Below are 17,568 nucleotides of genomic sequence, written 5' to 3'. Positions count from 1 at the left end.
ACCCCTCCCACCATGTCCGGTGTGCCAGGGCTTTTACTCCCTGGCTTCAGTGTGCTGGGGGACATGGGGGGAGGCCCCAAGCAGGCTGCTTTGCCCCAGGCCATGGTCTGCGAGGAAAAAGTGGGACTTGGCTCACAGCAGCAAAACCAGTAGTACCATGGTGCGACTTTTGGTTTCATTTTTGCTGTATCAATTGGCAGGGGGTACGTAAGGTACCAAAGGTTGAAAACCACTGCTCTATATAATACTCCTTCTTGCATTCAAAGGCTCCTGTCAAATCATACCTCACTTGTTCTAACCTCTCTTCATACGTTATATATCCTAAGCCACTAATAATTTTTGCTGCTCTCCTCTGGACTTTTCCAAGTTTGTTGACATCTTTCTTGAAGTGTCATGTTCAAAACTGGAAAGAGGATTCCAGATGCATCACCAATGCTGAATCGAGTGGAATAATCACTTCCCATGTCTCGATAAACACTCCTGTTAATTCATCCCAGTATGCTATTAGCTGTGGTGCAACACTATTACACTGGTAACATATAGGCAATTTATGATTTACTTATAAACCCCCAATCCTTTTTGTTAGTGTTGAAGCCTAGCCAGTTGTCCCCTATGAAAGCACCTTCCAGCTGCAGGTGTTACTCCCCATGTGGCGTGGGTAAAAGAACTGCTAGACTAACCACCTAAGTGAGTGTCTCTGGGTTTAGTGGTAGGAAATGGGAAAAAGAGAAAAAATAGATTTTATGTTTGTCTAAGAAGGGCCATGCATACCTATGCCAACCACAAAAACAAAACAGAATTGTAGCTTGTCATGTGCCTCTCAGGTCAGTATTTTCTGTCTGAAAGTAATTAAATAAACATGGTTTCTTTCTTATAACACTCACTTTGTATGCCTTGGTTAAGACAATTTCTGTTCAATAAGGAATTTGTGGTTACAGCTTGAGACTAGGAGTTGGAATATCCGAGCCCTACTTGTGGCTCTGCAGACTTCATGTCTGATATTCTGCAGGTCACTTCGTGATTCCATGCCTCAGTTTGCTTCTTTGTAGAACACTATTTGCACACTTACCGAGAGTGATTTTGGCTTTAGATGGAAGGAGATTAAAAGGCAGGTGGGCCAAGTCCAAAGCCCACTGAAGTCACTGACCTCAATGTTTTTCAATTACCATATCCTGCAAGTGTGAAAGATGAACAAGTGTAGGGATAGCCTTTAATACAGCATATCAGCTGTGTATCAAATAAATTTAATACCAGAGGTACTACTGAGAAGTTGTATTTGTTCATCTTTCTCACAGTCATGCTGGCTTATCTCTACTATAAATTATAACACATTTCAATATTGTAAGAGGACTTTCAATCTCAAAAACTCAAATTAATGTATAAAACATTAACACAAATTATATGCCAAAGTATTACCAATACAATGCTATGGTTGCATAGTAAAATGCAAAAGTTAGCTTCCTACAGCAACTTTAAATCGGTCACTTTTGTAAATGAGAGCTCTGTAGCTTCCCCCATGCAACAAATTTCACGGAGTTGTTTGATTGCTTTTTCCTGTTAAATGTATTACTTACCCTACAAAGCTCAAGTAACATTAATAAAGGACATTTTGCAAATGAAACATACTAAATATATCCATAGAGTATGACTGCTTCACTGACAGAATAGTGAAATACTGTAGTATGCAGAAAGCACAGCCTGATTATGAAAAGAAAAAAACCAACCACCCATGCAAAATTACCCCTATTGGCCAACTGAGAACTGACAATGAAGTCAACTGTAAAGGCAGCTGAGACCAGCAGACTTTACCTAATCAGAATATTAAAAGGAGGGGGAAAAATTAATCTGTATACATGCACTCATATATTTGCCATACAAAAAGCAACTAGCATTGTATTAGGAATCATTTATATACCTGCATATGTTATCTGCACACTTCACTAAGGCACTAAAACAAATTTATTTTCTCAATAGCTACATATTTGTTTTGGTTGACAGGTAAAAGCAGTGTCAACAGGGAGTAGGTTCTCTTGAATTCAATAGTGAGTGAATACTTTTATACAAAAGCAAAGATGCAAGTAGTTTCAATGCTCTGCACTATGCAAGTAATTCACAAAGAAACTGCAAAGCTCTTGTAATCCCAGTCAAGTCTCCATATGTGAGCTGACCCTGGGCAGATGGCAGAAGAAACCATACAAAATTATTCACAAACACAAAACTACATGTCTTCCATTTGCAGGCAGTGTTGGAGGTGAATGTGAATGAAGCTGTATAATTTCTAAATCAATATTACATGAGCATCTCATAACATTAGCATTTTTCATAGCAGCACAAAATTATGCCTTTATTTTAATGCTTTTCCCCACACATTTATTTATTCTACTTTTGACGGCTGGAAAGTCAGAGACATCAGTGATCCAGAAAATACAGCCCTGAGCCTATCCTTACTAAAAGTAAAACTTCACTAGGTTCAGGACATTACAGGAACCTTATTTTTATGTAAAACGGTATGTATAATTTGGTTACTTGTGCTTAGGTTTGTTTCATTATAATTTAACTGGAAACAATGCTAACAGAAGGTATATATCTCCTTGAGTAATTATGTGTAGAGAAAACATTGCTACATTACACTTCTTTTTTCATTTGGAACTAAGATGTCTCCTTATCTTAAAGGTACAGTTCTAGCTTGAGAGAAAAACTGATTTGTGTTCTGGGAAGCAAAATTCAGAGTTGCCAGACACAGTGACATCAGGGCAATACTTTTATTTCTTTTAAAAATGTTTTAGTAATCAACACCTGAATAAGGATAAAATATTTGTTCATGCGCTGGGTGTTGCATAAAACATAATACCTGGCAACTGTAGTGAAGCTACTGCAACCTTAGCTGTTACTGTCAATTCTACAGATGGAAACAATTTTGAAGTCACTTTACAAGCTGTTCATTTCTGGCAAACTCTTCAGAATTAAAGCTAGGAGGCACAGATCTAAACTTATACAATTGAATACAGCTTTCATGTATCATTCTGAGAGAACTCAGACTATAAGATCTTGTTTAGAAACATACTACATAGAAAAGGAGACTCATAAGACTGTGGCTTCAGATTCAGTTAAATAAAATTGGAAGTATTGGAGTGTAGCCAAAAGAGGTAACCTTCAAGTTTGGGATGTATTAAAACAAGCTGACATTAAAGAAACTTCTGAGCCACGGCGATGCTTTCAGAGGAAAAACATTAATTCTCTGTTGGGTATTTTTAAGCATAAAGAATTCCCTGTTCTAATAAGAAAAAATCTGCTTTAAAACAGTGTAGAAATGTATTCCTACTTTGATGGTTCTTTTGGAGCACTTTTCAAACCTAGGCCAAATACCTGAAAGAAAAACAGGCTTTTTTTCTTAAGGGATAGTGGAACTTTCCCCTTTTTGTTTCTTTTCATGTAAAGAACATTAAAATATTAGCACCAGATTGAAAATTGACTGAGAATTTAATGTTATGTCTCTTACATAGGATGATATTGTTATGATCAGGGATCCTGGCTTCCTCTGTTAAAAAATCCAAAAATCTCTGATAAACCCCCCCAAAATCCATGTTTTTGCACTGTTATAAATAATGAAATGCCACTACATATACAGGTATCAGTTGAACACAATATATCATTGATATATTTACAATTTAAAGCAATTTGGAAGCCTACCAGTGCCTAAATCATTATAATTAGAAAGAACCTGGACCTTTTCAGCCTCCGCAAGAGAAGGTTGAGAGGCAACCTTGTGGCTGCCTATAAGTTAATCACGGGGGCACAGAAGGGAATTGGTGAGGTTTTATTCACCAAGGCACCCCTGGGGGTTACAAGAAATAATGGCCACAAGCTGGCAGAGAGCAGATTTAGATTGGACATTAGGAAGAACTTCTTCACCGTTAGAGTGGCCAAAGTCTGGAATGGGCTCCCAAGGGAGGTGGTGCTCTCCCCTACCCTGGGGGTCTTCAAGAGGAGGTTGGATATGCATCTAGCTGGGGTCACCTAGACCCAGCACTCTTTCCTGCCTATGCAGGGGGTCGGACTCGATGATCTATTGAGGTCCCTTCCGACCTTAACATCTAAGAATCTATGAATAATAAAACTAGCAAATTGCCCATCATGAATGACGGGGGGGGCACACGTGTGGGGATGGAGCGTCGCCACTCAGTGCCCCGTGATGCCACCGCTCCACCTCCGGCCCCATGTGCCCCTCCTCACCCCCTGCATTCCCACTGCCCCCCGCATCCCCCCCACCCCCACTGCTCCCAGTGCAGCCCAGTGCACCCCCGCAACCCCTGCTGCTCCACCCCACACTGCCACCAGCTCCCAGGAGCAGGGGGGAAGGGAACTTGCATGCAGCAGCAGCCAGCGACATGCAACATGCCCCCCCTCCCTGCTTCCCTCCCTCTCTCCTCCCTCCCTCCCTGCGGCCTCCCCCTCTGCCGGCTGTTGTCAGGGCTGGGTGGCAGCGGTGGCAGCAGGGTGGGGCTTGGCAGCGGCAGTGGGGCACTGCCACCAGAAACCCGCACCTTCCCTTTCGCGCTCCCCTCCCTCCCTTCCTCGCCTCTTCCCTGCTGCCTCCCCCTCCCTGCTGGCTGATGGGGGGGGGGGGGGGAACGGCACAGCGGATCCCTCGCTTCCTCATCCCATAAGACTCCAGGCCCTCACAGCCTATTGGTGCGTGCCCTCCAGGCAGTGCATGCGCAGTTGGCTCGGAGTGTTACAGACAGACAGACAGACAGACAGACTAAGGCTTTTATTATATTAGAATAAATTCTAAATACCTATATATTTTGGTATTGGATTTTGGGTTTTTTTATCATGGAAAATCAGAGTTTCTTCTGCCTCCTTTGCTCACCAAGACATGGATCCAGCTGTGGCTGTCCCCTCCCACTGCTTTGTGGCACTGAGCAACACTGATATGCTGGGAGCCCCTCACTCCCAAGCCACATCCCCCACAGCTCAGCCAGTGCCCCTCACTCCTGACCCACAGCCCCTGCCTACTTGCTACTTGTTCCCTCGCAGCAGTAGCTCCCACTCTGCACCAGGATGCAGGTCCAACTGCAGCTGTCCTCCCGCTGCTTTGTGGCGCTGAGCACCCCTGATATGCCAGTGCCCTGCTCCTGCCCATGTCCCTGCCCCTCATGCTCAAACCACAGCCCCTCTGCCCTGCCAGTGACCCTGTAGTCCCATGTGCCACTGTCCCCCAGCCAAAGGAAACCTGACAATGGGCAAGACCATGAATGCCTCGTGCCTCCCGAGGCTGGGGGGGCACAATGAACACCCACAGGTGGCGGTGACAGTGGCGGTGGCAGGGGCGTGGCAGCAGCGAGCCAGGACTGCCTGCAGGCGGCTGCAGTGATGTTGGTGGCGACAGCAGGCCAAGCAGGGACCGGCTGTAGATGGCTGCAATGGAATCAGCGGTGGGAGGGGGGTGGCGAGCGCCAAGTGGAGATTGGTAACTGCCTGCAGATGCTGCCGGCAATGTAGATGGCAGGGGGAGGTGACAAGTGACAACCGCCCACAGATGCTAATGGCAGCGGCCAATCTCAGGAGGTGCAGATGCACCCGCATGGATAAGGCAACTGGGAGGGTGGCAGGAAGGGAGGAGGAGGAGGAGGAAGGGAAGAAGCAGGGGGAGTGGGATTGGGATGTAGCAGGGGCTACCCAAGAGGCCAACTGGGGTCTGCTCCAGCTGCCATTTAGCCTCCAAGCAAAGTGGGGCTGCCTCCTGTCTGCCCACTGCCCCCATGCAAATCCCTGGCCTGCTGTGGTCCCCACCCCACTACCTCTGCCCTACTACACCTGGGTGCTCACCGCCCACATGGGTCCAGATGGTGGCACAGTGTATCCCAGTGAAGCAGGGCTGTCCTAGCTGTGGGATCATTGCAGCTCCAGCTGGCCCCCACACAATTCCCATGGCCACTGCTGCCTGTACCCGCTGCAGATCTCAGAGCCACTCTGCCAGGACATGCTGTGCTAGTCCAGCCTGGCCTGTGCACTACCAGCCCTGAGTGCTTTGGCACACCCACTACTGCCATCTGCAACCATCTGGGAAGTGAGTGCCTAGGAGCAGTGGGCATGGGGAGCAGGGCAGGGACTGTGGTGGGCCAGGGACTCATTCATGTGGAGGCAGCGGGAAGGCAGCAGCAGTCACCTCTTTGTGAGGGCTAAAAGGCAGCTGAGGCAGACCCTGTCTAGCCCCATGGGTGGCCCTTGTTGCATCCCTCTCCCACTTCCCCATCTCCATCCCATTTTCCCTACCTCTCACCAGGCACTACCTTCTCTTTCCCCCAACCCCCTTCCCTGAAGGGCCAATCAGCAGGCCCCAAAGCCCAAGAAACCAGGCCCTGGGGCTGTGCAGAGACCAGAAAATCACTGGTTCCCTCATTCCCAACCTGCAGCCCCCTCCCTCCCGCAGCCCAGCCAGAAGGGACCCCAGCTGCCCCCCCAGGCCTGAGTCCCCCCAGGGCCTACTTACCCTAAAGGCTGCAGGAGGCAAAGTGAGTTTGAGCCAGCCCTGGCTGGTCTGAGATTCTGAGGCCCTGCCCCCTCCCCCTCTCCCTCCAGACAAGGCTTAGGGTTTTGCACTCTTTTTGCAAGCAGCTCCTTCCAGGCTAGAACTCTGCCAGCCTGCAGAGAGCTGTTTGCAAAAGGGGAAACCTGCAATTTCCTGCATTGAAGGGGGAAATCCTTGTTTTTCTCCTTTAAAAGAGAAAATCCATGTTTTTCTCTGTTTTTCAGCAGGAAGTGGAAAACCTGGATCCCTGGTTTATGACTTCATATGACTAATGGGATGGATAAAAAGAAGCTGAGGTCACAGAAAGGACATATGATTAATATACAAATCTTTTGTGGGGGTATCCTCAGATTTTTATTAGGGGTGCACTGATAGAGATTTTGGAGGCCAATACTGATAGCCAATATTTAAGGAGGCATATTGGCCAATACCAATCTGATTTCCAATACAGCTGCCTCCAGCTGGTAAGTCTGTTGTGGTGGAAGGGGAGTGGGGAGGGAAGGGGTGTGAGGGAGCAGATCAGTGCCCCTCTCAGTGAGGAAGGGGGCAGGGGCAGGGGTAGGCACTGCTGGTGTGGAACAACGCTGCAGCTCATTGGAGGGCAGCTCCCACCACTGCTTGCATCCCAGGAGGGTGGGTGGGGACATGTGCCCCCTGGATCTGCGCGGGGTGGGGCAGGCAGGCTGCAGCTGTAGGCTGAAGCCGGGGCTGCACAGGGCTCTTCTTGGTGGGGCCTGGGCTTGGAGTGGGCACCAGCAGTGCTGGGAGGAGGCTGCAGCCACCCCAAATTTCACTATAGCCCCACTCCCAGCGCCGCCAGTGCATGCCTGCCTGGAGCATCCCCAGCTCAATGCCCTGCCTCCACCCAGGCACCAGGAGAAGCCGAGGCTGCACCAGGTGGGCACGCAGTGGCGGCTCTGGGAGCCAGGCTACAGTGAAATTTCGGATGGCTGCAGCCCCCTCCCAGTGCCACTGGCACCCATTCCAAGCCCAGCCCCCACCAAGAAGAGCTCCACGCAGACTCAGTTCCAGCTCACAGCTGCAGCCTACCTGCCCACCCTGCCTCACACAGATCTGGGGGGCATGTGCCCCCCCCCGCCCTCCCAGGGTGCAAGCAGTGGCAGGAGCCACTCCCCCATGAGCCACAGCTTTGTCCCGCACCCGCCCTATCCCATCTGGGCAGCGCCTACCCCTGCCCCCTACCTCCATCACTGCAGAGGGGGCATTGATCTGCCCTCCTCATGCCCCTTCCCCTTCCCCTTCCACCACAGTGGACCTACCAGCTGCACGCAGCTCTCCAAACTGCCAGCTCTGCTCCTCGCTGCCTGAGTGCTGCCGCTGTGCACAGCATGGTTATTTATCGGCCAAATTATTGGGCCGATTTCTGATACAGCAAATTTTCTTTATATCAGTACTGTTCTGATATTGGACTGATGTATTGGTGAACCTCTAATCTTTATAACTTATTGTACTATTGTGATGGGAATTGTTGTATTTCTTCTTTATAAAATAATTTTATTTCTACTTAGTGTGATGATATGAAAATGATAGATAGAGGTTAAAATATATAACTAGACTGTCAAAATATAAAAATTAAAATTTACATACCCCCACACACACACACACACGATGTTAATTCTGTGAATCTAATGTTATTTGAGACATCTTACTAAGGAGAGTTTGGATGTTTACTATATTTATATGTGGGCTATTTTAATTTTCACCTTAAGTTTCCTTGCTTTTCTGTCCTATTAGATAGAAATTGTTAATTTTGATATCAAGATTTGTTAAAAATTTTTAAAGTTTCTAGACTTTGATAATGTACTGCAATTCAAAAAATCCCAAACTAAAAACTGCAGGTCTATGACGTGGCTAAAAATTAAAAGTAAAATGAAAAACATAATCTGTTTACATCTCTAATGCTGTATCCAGGATATATAAATAGTCAACATTATAATTGAATCATATAAACCGCAGCTTTCATTGGCAATATTGTTGGCAGAGAACAAAGAGCTAATGGACAAGGAGAATGAAACTTCCTAACTACTAAATCAGTTTTTCTCAACCTTTTTAGACTTAAGCCACTCCCCTCCTTCCCTTCCCCCCCGCACATTAGACTCAAGGCACTCCTCAAAAAGTGCCAGTGCTTAACTTTTTAAACCCATATTTTGGGCACAGAAAAATCAAGAGTAATTATTCTGTTGCAAAGAACTCAGAAAAACCACAGAGGGTGAGAATGTTTTTTGACGTAGCAGATTCCTATTTGAAATCTCTTGGCATACTTTTTGCAAACATCAAACAGTGCTAATATGGTGCAGCATATTAGAGGTTGCCCATCCATGACAGATTTAAGGCACATTGACAAGGCAAACTTGCTGTACTGTTGTAGCTGTCTACTCCTCTACCACCAAGCTGTCTCCAAAGGTCTATGAATACTATGAAGCTCTTCACTCTCTGAAACAGTGACTCGAGTCTAGGTATTTCCAAGTCCAACCATAAGAAAAAAAATGTCAAGAAAGCTCACCTTCCATTAATACACTGGACATATTTTCAAAAATGTTCCACATTAAGGAGGTTTCATTAGCAACAAACCAGGCCTCTTCATTAAAGGTGCCTGCAGAGGGACTGTCTTACAAATCTGGCTAGTGGAACTTCTTTACTCTTTCAAAGTGGGCTGCTGCTTCCTTTTATTCTCTTTGAAAGCACTACAACAAAACTCATACAACCTAGCAAAAGAGAGTCTTCCAAAACTATAATACAGCTCAAACCTGAGGAGAAAATATAGAAAGCTGGAAAGTGACAAAGTCTCTGTTTCACCCCCAAAGCTGAAAGTGTTACCTCTCGGGCACAAAATTATGAACTATATGCAGGGATTTTTCAATAAATTGGTCATAGGTTAGGCAAGCAATTTCTGACTATGTAGCCTGAAAGAGCTCCCTGTTATCGTATCACCAAGCAGTGCCTAAAAGCAGGGTTATTTGTTCATTAGTATAAGGATATTCATAATACACCAGCAGACAATTTGAAATGGCCTCCACTTCAGAATAATGAAGTGTTTAGCAGTCCCAGACCAATTTCTGTACAAATGATCCTGGCACAAAATACCTTATGGACAACCAAGTCAGCAAGCATCACAGAGGCCTTTGTTATGCCTGAATAGGAAAGAGTATTTAAAGGGGACAAATTAAACACATTTAAGCTCTATTACTTCTTTTTGGAATAATTAGAGGGAGAAGAGGAATATGAAAAAGGATACATCCTATTTGAGTACTGCACAGTACTTACTGGTCTTTTAGCCAGTCCTTCACAAACGGGATAGAGAAGAATTCTGTGAATGGTTCATCTTTCCTCTTTGTGTTTTGACTGATAATAAAAAAGGAAAACAACACAAGCTCATCTCAGTTGTTGCTGTTCTATTTGTGAATTGATGTTACCGAATCACTATGAGTATTTGAAATTCAGACCCATGATTAACTTACTTGTATAACCACTCAGTCAGGAAATCACAGGCAATAAATTTGGTCCTTTTTCTCTAAAAACAGAAGAGAGTTTCAAATTATTTTCAAATAATCTTTGAACCAGTCACATGTTCTTAGCAGTGGAGGGTAACAGCAGATAAACAGACTGCTTTTGTTAAATAAAACATATATTGTGGCTGCTTTAATTTTACAATATTACTGGCTTAGCAAAAATTGTACTGGAATCACTTTCCAAGCCAACTCTAGATCTGTCCAGTTTGATATTTAAACCAGTACCCTGATTTATGTTGCATCGTAGCTATGACAAATTACTTTCCAATTCTTTCCAGGTGGTAGTTTCTTTAACAGAAGGAATTAATGGAGCTCATGTAAGAAAATATGCTGCACATTACTGTACATTACATTCAAAGGCATTATCCCAGCCTTGCAACATTCCTTAACCTATTAATGACACAAATACTAACTTTTGAATAATGTTATACATCAAAGTGCTCAAACAAAGAACAGATTTAGAAACAAACTACTCAGTTCTGAGACAAAATGGCTTCCCACTAAATCAGAACAGAAGAGACCCATCCCATTTTAAACTTGTATGTGCTAGCTGGAATATAAAATTTATGAGGCAAGAGCAATAAGTAGGCGAGTGAGCTGAATGTGCCAGCCACCCTGGTAAACTTTGTGGCCTTGCTCCTTAAATTCAGAAGCTGAGTTCAGTATTCATACAAGTAATGAAGTTACAGGGAGATACCTGTGCACCTATGGGCAGTTTTATACTGTATACGACTGTCCCTTCAATATAGTGAGAACTTTAATTTGTCATTAAATTTAGGAGTTGAGGGCACTCAGCACAATACACAATTAAAACAATTACTGTAGTTATTTTTCTCAATCTAAAATAAAAGCCTGAATGGTTGCATTGACTGTTTTGTATAGAAAAAAAGCTGTTTTCTTACACAAAACTTGCAAACATATCATTGCTATCTGTGTACCAGAGAAATAAATGCAACTCTTTTGGTGAGCTGAACTCCTGCTGGGCAATACAGTGGCCCAAAATGAGAGTCTGGGGCAGGAAGTAGAGTGCACCGAGACAGGGGGCTGAGAGAGGGATTGTATTTAAGCACTGCAAACTGCTTACCCCAGTGCACCTGACTAGTTGAGTAGGCAGGTATGACTAGCAAGAGGAACACTTTGGGAAAATTTGTGCACCCAATGGAAATTAAAGGGTGCAAAGAGGCTGTGGCTCTCTCTGGCTTGCCCAGGATGTACAGAGGAAGCAACTGCATTAGGACTATTGTATGTTTGGAGAGCTAATAGGAGTGACTTCCAAGTTTTGTAATAATGTTCAAAGAACAAAATGAAACCCAACTGCACAGGCCTAGGCATCTGTTCTTTTTAGCATTATAAAAACAAACATTAGCATAATCTGAAACCTTAGATCTGAGGGGCTTCAATAAAAACATTTTTAGACCACAATAATTTTAGAAAAGAGGATAATGCTTGACCTGCTAATTCTGGTTTGCCAAATTACAGTTCATACCAAAATTGACATGCATGCAAAAAAGAGAAAAGGCTACTCAGAACACAGAACTACAAATTTTGCTTTGATGTGGTTAATGAAATCAAATATTATGCAACTCAGATGCCACATCTTTGCTCAAGATACTGTCTGAATGCACTGCATTCCCATTAGGCATTGATAAACAGTTCTGTTGTTGCTAGTTACAGTAGTAAAATGAAACTTTTATTCTCTCCTAAATTGCAGCTTTACTATTCAATTCAAAATCGTTGTCACTTTCTACAAGCCATTATTAATGACAAAACAAATATCACTTTATGAAAACAGACATCTAATGCAAATAGTCTGAAAATTATTTAAATTTGCTAACCATAAATAAATTGTATAATCACAGGGTTGGGCTTTTTTCCTTTTACAAAAGATGTATTGTTTCTAATGGTGTTTACAGCACTATTTAGTTTTGAAGTCTTGTTCCATACAGTTAGCAAGGGCTGCCAACGCTATTCTATTATACACACTGTTGAAAAAAGCAAGCAATCCAACATGTAAGGGGCACGCTGGGAGATATAATCACTTCTGAGGCAGAGAAAGAAAATGGTGGTAATGTTGTTTTCCTTTTGTTGGGGGCCAGCATGGACGTGTTGTGCATACTCAGGCACATGGAGAACAGGCAAAGCATTGTGTCACTGTTTCACTAAAAACACGATCTGTTGAGTGGTCGAGAGAAGGAGGTGGGAAAAAAACATGTGTACATCCAGATATTCAAATATACTGTACATTACTAGGAATCAAGGATAAGTGCCAAATAACATCCCAGACCAAACGCACAGAACTGAGCAGACCATTTGGAGATAAAAAATCAGGTGAAACCAGCTCAGGGGAAAGAGAAGGAAGGAAAACTATGAAACTATGAAAGAAATTAAGGACTGAGCGCCAAAATCTCTTACAACTGGAACCCCAGGCAAATATTCCACGTTCTAAAATAATACAAAAATTTACCTCCCACCCCTTCCTCCCCTCGAGAATCCCTAGCCAGGAGCAGTAACTTCGATGCAAAAGCAGCACAAATGAGAAATGATCATGGAATCAAGTTGAAAAAGAGCAGCCAGCATCTGGGGCCAAGTGGCAGAATTTCATGCCTACAATGAAGAACAGAGGGCAGAATTAATGACTCAGGGACAAAAGCAGCAAGCAGCATTTAGGACCAACTAGAAGGATTCTCTGCCGAGTCCGGGGAGCAGCAGGCAGATGCAATGAACAACAGAGAAATAATTAATGGCATTTGCAGTTTGGAACATATTTTGCAGCTATTTCAGAAAAGAAAATCACCTTTTGTATTAAGTCTGGTTCTGTTCCTTTGGCCTTAAAACAGTTAGTAGCTACAACTGCTCATCCTTTATCATTACAGTTAGTCTTTGCCTGTGACTAGGAAAATTGGCAGGTTGTGTTTCCACAGACACCCCTTGGCAAGCCAAGGAGAATTTTAAAGGGCCAGGGCTGTAGATCCTTTCACAGGGAATGAATTTTGCACTCCCTTAAAGTCACCTAGGAGACTGTCTAGGAAGGGTGATTTACTGATTAAGTGTAGGGCAACATTCAATTCCATCACAGCCTTAGTAAGCTCTTTGTCAATGGAGGCTGCCTCCTAAATCAGTCCATCTCTCAGCTGGTTTACAATCCTTGGGCAGTCTTAAATTCAAAGTGATCACATGTTGCCAAGAACACTATTTTTGTCTATGCTTGGCAAAATAATTGTGACCTTTACTCTTAGATGTGGCCTTCCCCAGTGTTGTCTAAGCCTTTACCACCACCAGGGAGGACTCTGGAGTGCTTTACATAACACTATGCTTAAAAACTCATACAATGTGGGTCTGCTTGCTTAGACTACAGCATACCATACAGCAGTGGTTTTCAACCTTTTTTCATTTGTCGACCCCTAAAAAAATTCAAATAGAAGTGTGGACCCCTGTTGAATTGTGATTGATCATAGTAATCTTTTGATTGATCATAGTAATCTTTCATGGACCCCTTAGACATATTTTGCAGACCTCCAGGGGTCTGCAGACCACAGGCTGAAAACCAGTACCATAAAGATGTGGTTCCAGTTGCAATTCAAAACAGGCTTTGAGGAAATAATAATTATAATCTTCATTTTCCTAGAGGATACCTCTCCACCCTAACAGGACTCCACCCTAACAGTTGGGAGAAGCAAGAGTGCTCTCTCTGAAAGCCCACGATCCTGAGGGTGCAAAGTGCAGACCAGGTGTTCTCTGCTGGCGGCTGAGACTCTGGGATTTGTTCTCCTGCTACTCTGATAAAACACAAATGTGTTGAACTTCAAAGCTTCACATACCCCAACTTTTTCTGCCTATGGGGTGCCCAGGGGCAGGGTTAACATGATTTTTTCTTGTGTAGGTTGTTCCATGTTCATCAGTTAATACTGTCAGGTTAGTATGCTTTAATTTTCTTATAATTTATGTAGCTGTACCTACAGGCTCTGATATGGGCATTTCATGAATTTCAAAATTAAAAAGTATGAACATTTTTAAATGGAACTGATTTCATATTTATAATGAGACTGTATTTTCCAACTGAATAATTTATTATAAGGGACTTGAACACTGCATACAAAACAAGCATCTGTACATAAGTGAGAGCTCATGGATGGTAAATCATACTTTGAAACTGTAGATGAAGAGCCTCAGTTGCCTGTTAGGCACAGTGAACACTTGTACTATTAGAGGTGGAACTCCAGAAGATCCTGTGCCTCTATCACAGCAAAAACCAGCTTCTTTGACAGGAAGCATGGAACAGTTTTTAGCTGTCATGTAGGCCAGTGAGTTCTTTCATTATTACTTCTAGTGAACCATTTCACTTTGGTCATAAACTACAACCCTCTGAAATCAAAGGCATAACTGAGCACTTGAGTGCCCTGGGTGGCAGGGCTGCCTCTGTGTGCAGCATGTGGCAGTTCAAGGAGGTAGCAAAGAAGATCAAGGATCATGGATCACATCAAGAATCACATCTGTGAGGGGCCAGCAGGGGAGATCATGCCCAGGGGAAATCAACATGGGTTCATCAAAGGCAGGTCCTGCCAGACCAACCTGATGGCCTTTTATGACCAGGTAACGAAATCCCTGGATGATGGTGTTGCCATGGACGTAGTCTTTCTGGCCTTTGACACTGTCTCTCACCCCATTCTCATTAATAAAGTGAGTAACTGTGGCATTGATGCCGACACAGTTGGATGGGTCAGAAATCGGCTTATGGAGCACACCCAGAGAGTGGTGGTGGATAGGTCGTACTCGACCTGGCGGGATGTGAATAGTGGGGTTCCCCAGGGCTCGGTCCTGGGGCCTACACTATTCAACATCTTCATCGGTGACTTGGACGAGGGGGTGGAACACACGTTGTCCAAGTTTGCCGATGACACCAAGATGTGGGGAGGTAGACAAGCTCGAAGGGAGAGAGAGGCTGCAATTAGATTTAGACAGACTACAGAAGTGGGCGGATGGTAATAAGATGGGCTTCAATGTCTATAAACGCAGGGTGCTGCACCTGGGGAGAAGGAATCCACAGTATACATACAAGCTGGGGAGCTCCCCCCTTGAGAGCACAGAGGTGGAAAGGGATCTTGGAGTCACTATTGACTCCAAGATGAACATGAGCCCCCAATGCCAGATCACAGCCAGTAAAGCCAACTGCACCTTGACTTACATCCAAAGATGCATCTCAAGCCGGTCCAAAGAGTGGATACTTCCCCTCTACGCGACATTGGTCTGGCCTCAATTGGAGTACTGCATCCAGGTCTGGGCACCGCACTTTAAGGATGTGGCCTGCCTTGAGAGGGTTCAGATCAGGCAAGGGAAGGGGATCAGAGTGGCACTTGGAGAGGGTATGAAGTTAACCTGGTGGGGCTCCTGTCAAAAAGGCTGGTCCCTACTGCTTTACATGACATGTTCTCAAAGGAAAGGCAAGTAGTGCACTGGCACATATTGGAGACCAATTTACTGTTCCAACAGCTAGACAGCTGACCCAGTGCAGCAGGACACTAAGGTGCCTGCTACTCTCAGAGCAGAGGCAGGAACCCAGGTGCCGGTTGCCGGGGCAACCAGTTAAGGAGGGAATTGGCTGCACCTGCACTTGGTCAACTGACTGGCAGGGGCAGGGCCTGGCTCCCACATAAATCCCAGGCCTGAGGCCAGGAGAGCAGTTCCCCACTGGCAGCCAAGGGGAAAGGGAGCTCTGCCAGACCAGCGAAGGGGAGAGGCCTGACTGCTCGACCAGCTTCTGATGCTGTTAAGGGGCAGAGTCCCTGGTAGGGACTGAAGGATGTTTAGCCGAATGATGTTTTAGCCGGGTGGCTTGGATTTTGTTATAGCCCAGGGGCTTGTGTTTTGTGTTTGCTGTTGTACCGGCAGTTTGGGTGAGGCTAATGGGGGATGGAGGAGGCCTCATAGGGGACCCACAGCAGCGTGGGAACCCCAGCCCCAGAGAGGGGGCAGTGAGAAGCCCCAGAGAGCAAGGACCACGAGAAGCCCCAGAGGGGAGGGGGAAGCGAGACAGAGCGAGACAGCACTGTGGAAAGCCCAGGGAGGACAAGGGGAGGGCCAAATTGTAAGAAGGCCCAGATCAAACCACGTCAGTATCATCCGTGAGGCTTGGGCTGCGGTGTAGGGGAGGAAAAGGAGCCGCAGATAGCGCCCTCTGGCACCAAGGCAATAAATGGTCAGCTTCCCGCCAATTAACATCCATTAATTAATTAAGATCAAGGCATGGCAGATGAGAAGGCAGGCAGTTGGCCCATCACAGGAGGGCAGAGTCACCGATAGACGGACTCCAGAAGAGGCACTCCTGTCACACCCAGGAACAGCATGTGAGGTGTGTCTAACTACAAAGAAACCAGGAAGTCCATACAGTTAAGGGGTCACCACCCTCTAGAGCTACAAGCAATTCCCCAGTGGTAGGGAAAGATCTTGGAAAACCCTATGGGTGCATCCAGACGAGCACATACGGACCTCTTGCAGCATCCCAAACCAGTTTGAGATGCTGCAAAAGGCATTCTGTGAATGAAAAAGTGTTCCCTGCGCTGCATATTTGCATCATGGCTCCAAAATTTGATATGTGGATATCCAGGTATCAAAAAAAAAAACCCAAAACAAACATGAGGGAAAAAAGTGGGAAAAGGCACAGTCCTGGCCCGTGCTGAGGTAACCGGGGTCCTCTGGAGAGATGCTCTGGTTTATGGCCAGAGCTTCTCTAAGTGCTTCTGCTGCCCCAGCATGCAGGACTCGCCCCCCAGAGCATGCTAAGGCAAGCAGAAGTGCAGCAAGGATCAGGACCCGAGCGCCATTGGGGGTAAGTACGGATGGCTGGGGGGGATTGTGGGTATGGGGGGGTGCTTGTGTGGGGGGGACTGTGGAGTGGGATTGTTGGGGGAGGGCTGACTGGGGGGGCATGGGTCCCCCGCAGGGCCCACAGCCCTCCCAACTCCTCCCCCTGCAGCCGTAGTGTAAGCGGGGCACTCAGGACCCCCAGTCCACCCATGGCCAGCCCCGATTGCTTCAGAGCTGACGCAACCTGTGCAGCCTATTGCGGGTGCAGCCTGGCATAGCACGACTTTTTGCCCCAGGCATCCTGCGAGCATGGGCCCTGTGTGCCACCGGGCCGGTTCTGTGGGGCAGGACCCAGCCTGACATGACATGTGGTTCCTGCAAGCAGCGCCGGCCCCTGGGTAACAGCGCAAGTGGCTTGGGGCTGCAGAAAGGTGCACAGTGCTGTGACATGCTGCACCCATGACAGGCTGCACAGGCGGTGCCAGCTCTGATGCGATTGGGGCTGGCTGGGCCATGGTGGGGCTTGCTCCTGGCAAGCCCTGAGCACCCCACAGCCGCTGCTGCTGTGGGAGTGAGCTGTGGGTCCTGGGGGGGATGGGGGCTGGGGCCCTGCGGGGGGGAGGCAGCAGTCAATATACTGTGTGGGGCAGGGAATCCACCCCTCCTGAGCAGCACCCCCACGCAGTCCCTCCACAATCCCCC

At 46.0% G+C, this 17,568-nt stretch overlaps 1 protein-coding gene across 1 annotated transcript in view; it reads right to left on the bottom strand.

Annotated features, from left to right (window-relative positions):
- Window positions 1–17,568, bottom strand: part of IQCK (IQ motif containing K) — a 91,118-nt gene that overhangs the window by 48,604 nt on the left and 24,946 nt on the right. Inside the window, exons 5-6 of the mRNA XM_019494748.2 lie at window positions 10,015–10,067; window positions 9,821–9,898 (exon numbers count right to left, since the gene is read on the bottom strand). Coding sequence (XP_019350293.1) covers window positions 9,821–9,898; window positions 10,015–10,067 — 131 coding nt within the window. The remainder of the gene's footprint in view (window positions 1–9,820; window positions 9,899–10,014; window positions 10,068–17,568) is intronic.

Source organism: Alligator mississippiensis, chromosome 13 (assembly GCF_030867095.1).
Source record: "Alligator mississippiensis isolate rAllMis1 chromosome 13, rAllMis1, whole genome shotgun sequence".
NCBI lineage: Eukaryota > Metazoa > Chordata > Crocodylia > Alligatoridae > Alligator > Alligator mississippiensis.
This window is presented reverse-complemented; position numbering and strand designations above follow the sequence as displayed.